At 47.2% G+C, this 11,671-nt stretch overlaps 1 protein-coding gene across 1 annotated transcript in view; it reads left to right on the top strand.

Annotated features, from left to right (window-relative positions):
* Window positions 1-1,210: 1,210 nt before the first annotated feature.
* The window catches only part of LOC149441091 (uncharacterized), a 74,404-nt gene continuing 63,943 nt past the window's right edge, over window positions 1,211-11,671 (top strand). The window contains exons 1-10 of the mRNA XM_089657728.1: window positions 1,211-1,292; window positions 3,570-3,684; window positions 4,392-4,526; window positions 4,613-4,736; window positions 4,851-4,948; window positions 8,496-8,631; window positions 10,066-10,766; window positions 10,845-10,995; window positions 11,112-11,311; window positions 11,463-11,598. Coding sequence (XP_089513854.1) covers window positions 3,589-3,684; window positions 4,392-4,526; window positions 4,613-4,736; window positions 4,851-4,948; window positions 8,496-8,631; window positions 10,066-10,766; window positions 10,845-10,995; window positions 11,112-11,311; window positions 11,463-11,598 — 1,777 coding nt within the window. The 5' untranslated portion in view covers window positions 1,211-1,292; window positions 3,570-3,588. The remainder of the gene's footprint in view (window positions 1,293-3,569; window positions 3,685-4,391; window positions 4,527-4,612; window positions 4,737-4,850; window positions 4,949-8,495; window positions 8,632-10,065; window positions 10,767-10,844; window positions 10,996-11,111; window positions 11,312-11,462; window positions 11,599-11,671) is intronic.

Raw genomic sequence — 11,671 nt, 5'->3', positions numbered from 1 at the left:
GACCAGATATAGTGACTGCAGGATCCGGGGAGACCAGATATAGTGACTGCAGGGTCCGGGGAGACCAGATATAGTGACTGCAGGGTCCGGGGAGACCAGATATAGTGACTGCAGGGTCCGGGGAGACCAGATATAGTGACTGCAGGGTTCGGGGAGACCAGATATAGTGACTGCAGGGTCCGGGGAGACCAGATATAGTGACTGCAGGGTCCGGGGAGACCAGATATAGTGAATGCAGGGTCCGGGGAGACCAGATATAGTGACTGCAGGGTCCGGGGAGACCAGATATAATTTCTTCCACAAACCCCCCCCAACAAAAAAACAACCGCCGACCAACAGACTCAGTCCGCTCCCACCACTCACTTGCCTAGAATGCCATCTCCTGAGGCCTTGCCACTACAAGTGGATGGTTCTCCCATGTGGATAAACTATACTGAACTGTTGGTGTCAGTGGGAACAAAGTGTACCCCCAGCCCAGCACTGGTGGTACTTACCTGATCCCACCCTCCACTGATGTCGGAGTTCTACTTTCACTGTCAGAGAGGAGATCACGGCTCCCAACAGTCTGGTATCATTGCAGTGCCTGGTGATGGAACCCGGAGAGTGTTCCAGCCGTCATCACCTCACTGCTGCTCAATGCCGTCTGAAAGACGTCTTACGCCACACAAAAAAACAAACGCCGATCAACAGACTAAGGCTAACCATACACTATACAATTTTCTGTCAAATTTCTGCCCAATTTCCTTTAGATTTACCTTCAACTATGTAGTGCAAGAGCCTGCCTAATTGCATACAATTGAAAGTGTTGTTACGTTTGACCACCTATTATATGGTTTTTGGTAAATCTAAACCAAAAATCTCAAGAAAATGATATAATGTATGGCCACGGCTCCCAACATTCTGGTGCAATTGCAGTGCCTGGTGATGGAACCCCGAGAGTGTTCCAGCCGTCATCACCTCACTGCCACTCAGCAGAGTCCTGGATCCTGCGGGATGAGGACATGATGGGACAGGAGCCAAAATCCCGGGACTGTCCTTCTGAATCCGGGATACTTGACAACAATGACACGCCCAGGTTGATGCTTCGAAACCTTTCTCAGGGCTTGCAGATCCTCCAAGCTCTACAAGGCAGTGACCTCATTTCTACCCAGACAGGAAGTCTCTATGGTATACAGACAGGAAGTGATGTCAGATACAGACCGGAAGTGATGTCAGGTACAGACAGGAAGTACTGGGTGAGAGGTGAGGTGGGAGGAAGTAGAGAGGAGACGGTGGAAGTGGCAGCAGAGGAGGTAATAAGATGTTATTTCCTATTTACACCCAGTAACCCCCCGTCATGTCCGTCCTCTTCCTCCATAGTCACATCCGTCCTCTTCCCCCATAGTCACGTCCATCCTCTTCCTCCATAGTCACGTCCGTCCTCTTCCTCCATAGTCATGTCCGTCCTTTTCCTCCATAATCACGTCCATCCTCTTCCTCCATAGTCACGTCCGTCCTCTTCCTCCATAGTCATGTCCGTCCTTTTCCTCCATAGTCACGTCCGTCCTCTTCCTCCATAGTCACGTCCGTCCTCTTCCTCCATAGTCACGTCCGTCCTCTTCCTCTATAGTCACGTCCGTCCTCTTCCTCTATAGTCACGTCCGTCCTCTTCCTCCATAGTCACGTCTGTCCTCTTCCTCCATAGTCACTGTGACATCTTTTATCTCCAGCAGATGATGATACACACATATATAGTGTGGGAACCCAGATTAACCCCTTCAGGGGCACAACATTCCCCCACTTCCGGGGCCGGAACATTCTCCTCATTGTGGAGATGGGTCACCTTCTCCCTGGAGATGAGATGGACATACCTGGGTTCGGGGGGAGACGGCTCTGCAGAACAGAACCAAAGTTCAGGTGCCGAATCCGAACCCCATGGAAGCTGAATTTTAACCACTTTACTACTGCGCTATAGCCGGTAGACAGCTAAGCACGGTTGTCCAGTTCTGGGAGGGCGTCATACGACATCCTCCAGGAATGTGCCCCGTTGCTGGCCATCATCACTGTGTCCTACGGACACAGCTGATCACATGACTAGGTAAAAGACCAATCACAGCAGCCTTTTAGCACGTGATCAGGTCCTCTTTAACCACTTCCCAACCACGTTATAGCCGAAAGATGGCTACAGCGTGGTTGTCCAGCTATGGGAGGGTGTCATACGACGTCCTCCCAGAACGTGCCCCCAGAGCTGGCCATGATCGATGTGCTCTATGGACACACCTGATCACATGACTAGGTAAAAGGCCAACCACAGCGGCCTTTTACCATGTGATCAGGTCCTCATTTCCCGCTTCCCAACCACGCTATAGCCAAAAGACGGCTACAGCACGGCTATCAAGTTCTGTGAGTGCGCTCATGGACGCCCTCCCAGAAAGCGCACCCAGCGCTGTCAGTGATCAATGTGTCCTACAGACACAGCTGGTCATGTGATGTAGTAAAAGGCCAATCACAGAGGCCTTTTACCATGTGATCAGCTGTGTCCAATGACCAGCACTGAAAGGCAGCGCTGTGGGCACTGACGGGGCTGCACTGTGCAGATGTCCCCTCTAAGGAGGGGACATAGTAAAGAGTCTACGTCATTGGTTCTTTACCGCAGTGCGGATAGGTACACAGTGCACCACTGATCGCCGTGTGCCCCCAGGGGCGCGCATGTGCGGCTAGAGTGGGAGTCAGGGCTGTCTTAATGCTTGGTTATCCCTGGGTGGCCCCATGATAATCTTCCATTACATCATACTTGTCGACTGTCCCGGATCAGCTGGGACAGTCAAGCTTTTTGCTGAGCTGTCCCGGGATGGCCCGAGCAGCATCCCTATACCTTTACTGTGCCCTCCTGATCCCAGTAGTGCACTCTCCTGACCTCCCCCGTACTGTGTCCTTTGTGTTGATAGTCTTTCATTTATTCCATGTTTTCTTATTGTTTCAAATCCATTTTATTGAACGTACTAATACATACATGTTTAATTCTATCCAATATTTATACTTTAATTCTTGAGAGTGGGTGTGTAAATTGGGGCAGGCTGATGGGGGCCCCGGTGCATTATTTTGCCCAATGGTCCATGATGCTATTAGGACGGCCTCGTATGACATCTTCCTAGAAAAAGAGAGCACCCTCCCATTCGTCATTTCCCAATATGATGGGTGGAAGGCGGTTAATACCCTCCCCTTTTATCATATGTTTGATACACTGTAATGATGCTCTTTTTTGAAGATCTGGTGTCAGAGAAGTTCAATTTCTCCTGCTAATACTCAATGCTGATCTGACTTCTGCAGGTATATCTTCACTAATCTCACCACCACGTCACCCATTGTCTTGTTCTGAATTTTTGCTGTGCGTTTTGTTGTATTTATTCTTTTAGTAAAAAAATCATCGTAGGACAGGAGGTGTGCAGGACATGGGAAACCCAACAAACACAAAGTAACCCTATCTACATGTGTCACTAGGGGGAGAACCACCTATTAACCCCTTATATCCCCATCCTAATATTGTACAACCAGTACCGTCCAGATAATTCTCTGCTATTTATCTACAGGGAAAACCGCATAGATCACATGACTACATCAATGAGGATGGAGAAGTATCGGAGTCACATGACTGAGAGGATACTAAACTTCACCCTGGAGATCATCTACCTGCTGACCGGAGAGGTGAGGAGGATTCTGGGAGGTCACATGACATCACTTTTATCTCTATTAATAAAACACAGACCTGACCGGAGAGGTGTGGAGGATTCTGGGAGGTCACATGACATCACTTATCTCTATTAATAAAACAGAGACCTGACCGGAGAGGTGAGGAGGATTCTGGGAGGTCACATGACATCACTCTTATCTCTATTAATAAAACACAGACCTGACCGGAGAGGTGAGGAGGATTCTGGGAGGTCACATGACATCACTTTTATCTCTATTAATAAAACACAGACCTGACCGGAGAGGTGTGGAGGATTCTGGGAGGTAACATGACATCACTTTTATCTCTATTAATAAAACACAGACCTGACCGGAGAGGTATGGAGGATTCTGGGAGGTCACATGACATCACTTATCTCTATTAATAAAACAGAGACCTGACCGGAGAGGTGAGGAGGATTCTGGGAGGTCACATGACATCACTCTTATCTCTATTAATAAAACACGGACCTGACCGGAGAGGTGAGGAGGATTCTGGGAGGTCACATGACATCACTCTTATCTCTATTAATAAAACACAGACCTGACCAGAGAGGTGAGGAGGATTCTGGGAGGTCACATGACATCACTCTTATCTCAATTAATAAATCACAGACCTGACCGGAGAGGTGAGGAGGATTCTGGGAGTCTAACATGATATTCCTATTGGTTTTCCAATATAGAGTTTTCCTCCTCTGAAATCAGGTGATCCTTTGACCATCACAGTGCCTCCATGTGACTCCTTGAAACCTGAGAGACACAACATGAAGAAGATTCTAGAAGTCACCAAGAAGATGATGGAGCTGCTGACAGGAGAGGTGAGCGGTGCCGGGAATTCTGGGACATTCTCCAGTAACAGACAAGGGATGTGTCTGGATGGTGACTGTATCATTGTGTGTGTCAGGTTCCTATAAGGTGTCAGGATGTCACTGTCTATTTCTCCATGGAGGAGTGGGAGTATTTAGAAGGACACAAGGATCTCTACAAGGACGTCATGATGGACAATCAGCCGCCCCTCACATCACCGGGTAAGAGGAGACTTTATTGTAAAGGAGAGAGCAGTACGGAGGATCCACCTAGATCCCCCATTATCTGATAAACACATAGAAACAAGATTCAGTCAGTGTGTGTGTTTCCTACAGATGGATCCAGTCATGGGAACCCACCAGAGAGATGTCCTCGTCCTCTGAATTCCCGGGATTCCACACAGGAAGGTCACACCATCCCTTACCATCATCAGGTCGGTGGAGTTGAGGGTCTGGAACATAAAGTGATTAAACACTCTGACATGTGGAGACGATGTGTTGACTTTACAAGATGATATTTATCTTGTTTGTTGAAGGACACAGCCAGATCTGTAGATGGTGGCCAATGGGTTTATTACACCACCTGCAGAAGTAGAATGCTAGGTAAAAAAAAAACATACCCAAGTGGCAGCCTCCATCTGCAACACACAGCCCAGTCTTTTTTTTTTTTTTTTGCCTAGTGCTTAGGAGTTTGGACCTAACTACTTTTTTCTGTTGTATTTTTTCCTTTTATTTCTCTTTGTTCCTGTCGGTGGATTTTTGTCTTTTATTAACCACATTGCTGGACAACAGGCCAGGAATATCGATCCTGGTAACCTCTCAAGCACTGCCTGGCTCTCTGCTATGGGTACCACTGCTGTTTCTTGTGTTTGTGTGCCTATTGGGGTGAGTAGTTCCTGCTGGGGGTCACTCTGTCTGCACGCATTCACCTCTTTACAGTTATGAACAAGCCATGGCGGATGGGTTGAGGGACACTGAGTACTCGAGAACAAAGATCCTCTCCCCTGTATGCCAGTTGTGGGGTGTCTGGGGCTGCTTCCCACTTGGACTCTCTCTGCATCACCTACCAAAATCCCCAGTCCAAGAGGCCCCTGTTTCGGCACAGGACATGGCTCATGTGGTGTCACAGTCTTTGGGGCTCCTTAACATTTGGCAATTTTTCGACATCTATGGAGGGTTTGGTATCCCGCATTGAGAAGGCCTTATTGCATAATCCCCCTGAAAATTGCTCAACATCACCAACATCTTGAGCCTCGGATGATGAACATGCTTCTCCCGAGGGTCCATAGACCTCCGAGGAGATGAAAACCCATTGCATTCTTCTGACAGTGAGGATACGTTTCCAGTGGCTAAGTTGGCATGTGAGAAAGAGCTGTTTTTGGCTCTTATTAAGGCTGTTCAGGGGAATTTGAAGGTTGAAGCATCACCTTCCATGTCAGAGGACTCCAGGCTCGTTAAAACTTATAAGCAGAGATGATCCTCAAAAGATTTTCTTTATGATTCCTTCTTTGACGATTTCATCTACACGGACTGCCAACATCATGATGGATGCCAGCCTATTCAACTGGGGGGAGTGCTGGGTCAATTGTTGGTTAAGTCAATGGATCCAGGAGGAAACCAGGCTTTCCATCAACATCTAGGAACTCTGATCGATCCATCTCTCTCACTCTCTGAATGGGTCTTTTCAAGGTTTACCCGATCGGGGTCCAGTTGGACATCATGGCTGTGGCCTACATCAATCACCAAGCTGGTACAAAGAGCTCTGGAGCTGCATTGGAGTTGGCTCAGATCCTTGATTGGGTTCACTTTCCAACCTTGTCCACCTTTCACATTTTGGGAGTGGACAGTTGACAAATGAACTATCTCAGTTGTCAATGTCTGGTTTATGGGGAGTGGTCTCTCCATTCAAATGTTTTTCACCAGGTTTGCCAATGCTGGGGCACACCGGTCATGGACCTCCTTGCATCTTGACTCAATTGAAAAAATCCCAGGTTTGTGGCCAGGGAAAAAGATCCCTGGGTCAATAGGTTGGATGCCCTGGTGACTTCAGCTCCTACCCCAGTTTTTATGGGGAATAGAGGGGGAGAGCTGATTGCTGATCAAAAAAAAAAAGGAGTGCAGATGCGTCCATTGGTTGTGGATGTTGTAGATGTACCATGGTGTCTTCCGCTACACCTGCACCTCCTCATCCAAGGTCCATTGTTTCACCCTGCTTTACAGTTGATGGCGTTAATGGTATGGCTGTTGAAAGCCTGGTGCTGAAGGATAGGGGCTTTCTCCTACTGTAGTCTCCACAATGTTTAGGACTCAAAAGTCTGCCTACAGTTTCCCTTACTATCGTACCTAGATGGTTTATTTCGCCTAATGCGAATTGCTGGGATTTCACCCTTGCAGTTTTTCTCTTGCTCATATTTTGACCTTCCTTCAACGGGGTCTGGACCGACCCATGGCCCTGAGTACCGTGAAGCTTTCTGCTTTGGCCATACTCTTTCCAACGCCCATTGGCTTCCCCTTCCTTCATTTGTACTTTCATCCAGGCAGTTACGCCAGTTCTGCTTACAAGATTTCCGCTGATGCAGAGGGATCTGAGTTTGTTTTTTTCAGTCCTACAAAAGCTTCTCTTTGAGAATATCCAGGAAGTTCCTCTTCTGACTCTGTCGCAAAAGTTGTCCCCCCTGGTAGCTATCACTTTGGCATGCAGGGTAACTATATTAGAAGCTCTTGCTTGTAAGCAATGATTTTATGGTGCTACATAGAGATAAGGTGGGACTTTTGGCCTTGGTTGTTTTTCCTGCTGAAGGTTGTGTTGGCCTCTCACTTGAATGAGGATGTCATCTTCCCTTCTTTTGTGTCTTAATCCCTCCCATTATAAGGAAGGGGCACTTCAATATTTGGATGTGGTCTGGGCCTCCTCTGGAGCTTACCTTTAAATTCTACCATCACTCTTTAGAAAACATCATAGTCACAGATGGTCCTAAAAAGGGACAGGTGGCCTCGTTATCTACCATTTCCTGGTGGATTCGTCAGACAGTGATTTAAGCCTATGGCCTCTCGAGCCGGGAGCCTCTGTTTCCAATTAGTGCTTATTCTACCACAGCTCTAAGCATGTCCTGGACTTTTCATCACTGTGTATCACGTACCTGGTGATGTAGGCCAATGGAGAGAGGGCTTCCCTTGCGGCTAAGTTCCGGACTCTCCTGAGAGTGGGACAGCGGGAGTCAGGCCCAAAGTTGCACAGGTCGCCTGTAGGAGTGTTGGTTGGTGGTCCACTCAGAAGCACAGCTGGTGCACGGAGATAGGTCTGCAGACAGGAGGCGCCTGTGTGTGGTATACAAGCCCTTCTGGGATTTAGATGTTTACTGGGTAGTCGGTTCAAGCCAAGGTCAGGTACCAGGTGGGAATCAGAGCAGACGTAGTCAGATGGGATAGCCAAGGTCATACACAGAGGAGCGAGAGAGAGTATCCGTAAGCCAAGCCAAGGTCAGATCAGGGGTAAAGCAGAGTAAACAGGTCCAGGAGCAAGCCGAGTCGGTAACAGGACATCACAAGTCAGAATCACAGGAAACAGGAACAGGGCACGGGGAGCTAGAGATCATCCAGCAACTTGAGAAAGTGATGAGCCTCCTTATAAAGGTCGTCTGGCATCAAACTGAGGCTGATGTGTGCTTCTGCGGCCATGCATGCTATTGGCAGAAATGCCAGATCTTCCAGAACATCTGCCGTGGACAGGACCCTGACACTGTGCCTCTTGCTCATATTTGTAGAGCAGCTACCTAGTCGTCTGTTCCCTGCTGTCCACTAGATTGTATGAAAGATTTATATCTGCTTGTGTGTGGCCAGCCAACTAGATTTGGGGTAAACTGTGTTGCCTTCCCTCTCTCTTCATTCCTCCACCACAAAACAAGGTCCTTGCCTCTGTTAGTGAGTCTCCATGGCTGTGCGTCCTTCACAATGGTATCTTCTGCCATTCTGTTGGTTTAGGATGAAGATCTGATGAAGATGAAAGTTGAGGGTGAAGTAGAAGAGACGTATGTGAGGGATGATCAGCAATATACGGAGGAGGCTGGAATGACGAAGACATTCAAAGAGGAGGACACTCCTACAGAGATCAGGACAGGTGAGACACAATATATTCTTCTGTTATCTCTGCTCTGTTACTGCACACTGATCTCTTTAATAAATATGTGGGCCCTCAGATCCCCCCCCCCAGTATGACAGACTAAGGGATACATGTTCTGTTCCAAATCCTGCCTAATGCATCAACATACCTCCTGAAGTCCAGTCTGTACTGGGAGTATTGCGACCTGCTGATTTGACATCATCCACAGGCAGCTTAGCTCCTCAGAAAGACACAGAAGTTCAATCCAGCACAACTTTACGTCACGTAATTGCAGTACAGAGGATGTTTTTCCAGTCTTTTGAAGAGTACAGTAGCATTCTCTTAGGTTGTTTCCTCTGGCTTCAACTGACTTATAGCTAAAGGTTAACCTAAAACTCTTTTTTTGAAAAGTAAGGAGGAACAAAGAAAACTGAAACACTTACATTTTCAAAAGAAAATACTTCTCCAAACACTCTCCAGTGCTGCCTATGCCTATGGTCACTTGTTCTGTGCTAAAAGGTCTGCAGGTTGGAGCATTGAACCTCTTCATTACCAGAGATCACATGACCCAGTGCCTAGGCTTGTGGTTGTGTGAAGAGCATGCCCCTCCCAGTCCCCATTGGTTCCTGCTCTTCTGACACCAAGACAGTCAAGGACAGGGCTTCATTCAATCATGGCGGGCACCTAGAGCTCAAGCTGCTCACAGCACTATGTTTAGGCCCCTCCCCCTGAATGTCCTATGGTCACTTGTTCTGTGCTAAAGGGTCTGCAAGTCTGAACGTTGAACCTCTTCCTTATAAGAGATCAAATGAGCCAGTGCCTAGGCTTGTGGTTTTGTGAAAAGCATGCCCCTCCCAGTCCCCATTTGTTCCTGCTCTTCTGACAAGGCTGGGAAAATGTAGAAGTGATCTAGGGGGAGGACCAAAGGAACTTTTACTGAAGAGGGGAAGTCAAAGCTGGTTGGGACATCTACAGAGAACATCTGCTCACTAAAACCTGCTTGATCCAGATGGAATCTTGATTTGATACCTAGGCCTATGGTCTCTTGCTCTCTACAAAAGGTTCTCCAAGTTTGAACTTTGAACCTCTTCATTATCAGAGATCACATGACCCAGTGCCTAGGCTTGTGGTTGTGTGAAGAGCATGCCCCTCCCAGTCCCCATTGGTTCCTGCTCTTCTGACAAGGCTGGGGAAATGTAGAAGTGATCTGGGGGGAGGACCAAAGGACCTTTTGCTGTAGAAGTGATCTGGGGGGAGGACCAAAGGCCCTTTTACTGTAGAAGTGATCTGGGGGAGGACCAAAGGACCTTTTACTGAAGAGGGGAAGTAACATCTGGTTGGAACATCCACAGAGAACATCTGCTCACTAAAACCTACCTGATCCAGATGGAATCTTGATTTAGGTGAACTCACCCTTGTGTATCTATTGATCATGTTTTTATATGTTTCCAGGACACGTCATGGAGGAACCCTCAAAGGATTGTCTCACTTTATCTCCAGATTGCAAAATGGAAGATGAGGATGTCACAAGAGATTCTGCAGGAGAGAAGACAATGAGCTCAGCTACAGATAGTGGAAAGAAGCCATATTCCTGCTCTGAGTGTGGGAAATCTTTTCCACAGAAATCAAAACTTCTCAGACATCAAACTACCCACACGGGGGAAAAGCCATATTCCTGCCCTCAGTGTGGAAAATGTTTTCCAGAGAAGTCCAGTCTTTGTAGACATCAGAGGATCCACACGGGAGAGAAGCCTTTTCCCTGTCCTGAGTGCGGTAAATGTTTCACACAGAAATCAGACCTTGTTAAACATCAAAAGTCTCACACAGGGGAGAGGCCATATTCCTGCACTGACTGTGGGAAATGTTATATACACAAATCAGTCTTTGTTAGACATCAAAGATCTCACTTGGGTTTGAAGCCGTATTCCTGTTCTGTGTGTGGGAAATGTTTTTCACAGTCATCCCATCTTCGCGTACATCAGTGGTCTCACACAGATGAGAAATTTTATTCCTGTCCTAAGTGCAAGAAAAGTTTTTCAGATAAATCAGATCTTATTATACACCAAAGATCTCACATCATGATGGAATCATCCAGCTCTAGGAACCCACCAGAGAGATGTCCCCGTCCTCACACCATCTCTCACCAGGATCAGGTAGATGATCAATATTTATTGGTACTTATGATTTATACACAGCATGTTTGTTACAATAAATATTTATTATTTTTTCAGAGAGAAAACCTTGGAGATTTTAATATTGTTGTTAAAGAAGAGTTTACAGAGGAGGATGAGGAGTATGGAGTGATGGAGGAACTTTCAGAAGGACACAAGGATCTCCACAAGGACGTCATGATGGACAATCAGCCACCGCTCACATCTCCGGGTAAGAGGAGACTTTATTGTAAAGGAGAGAGCAGTACGGAGGATCCACCTAGATCCCCCATCATCTGATAAACACATAGAAACAATGGATTCAGTCAGTGTGTGTGTTTCCTACAGATGGATCCAGTCATGGGAACCCACCAGAGAGATGTCCCCGTCCTCTGTATTCCCAGGATTCCACACAGGAAGATCACACCATCCCTCACCATCATCAGGTAGATAGATCCAGTAATGGGAACCCACCAGAGAGATGTCCCCATCCTCTGTCTTCCCGGGATTCCACACAGGAAGGTCACACCATCCCTCACCATCATCAGGTTGGTGGAGTTGAGGGTCTGGAACATAAAGTGATGGAACACTCTGACATGTGGAGACGATGTGTGGACTCTACAAGATATTTTCTATGTGATTTCACATCATAAATCCTTCTATATTACAGATGTTATTTCTACCATTCTGTTGGTTTAGGGTGAAGATCTGATGAAGATGAAAGTTGAGGGTGAAGTAGAAGAGGCGTATGTGAGGGATGATCAGCAGTCTATGGAGGAGGATGGAATGACGAGGACATTCAAAGAGGAGGACACTCCTACAGAGATCAGCACAGGTGAGCCACAATATATTCTTCTCTTATCTCTGCTCTGTTACTGCACACTGATTGGTCCAGAGTAGGGCGGGAG

The sequence above is a fragment of the Staurois parvus genome, unplaced genomic scaffold (assembly GCF_062004578.1).
Source record: "Staurois parvus isolate SC_StPar_1 unplaced genomic scaffold, SC_StPar_1.0 ptg001026l, whole genome shotgun sequence".
Classification (NCBI taxonomy): domain Eukaryota; kingdom Metazoa; phylum Chordata; class Amphibia; order Anura; family Ranidae; genus Staurois; species Staurois parvus.
This window is presented reverse-complemented; position numbering and strand designations above follow the sequence as displayed.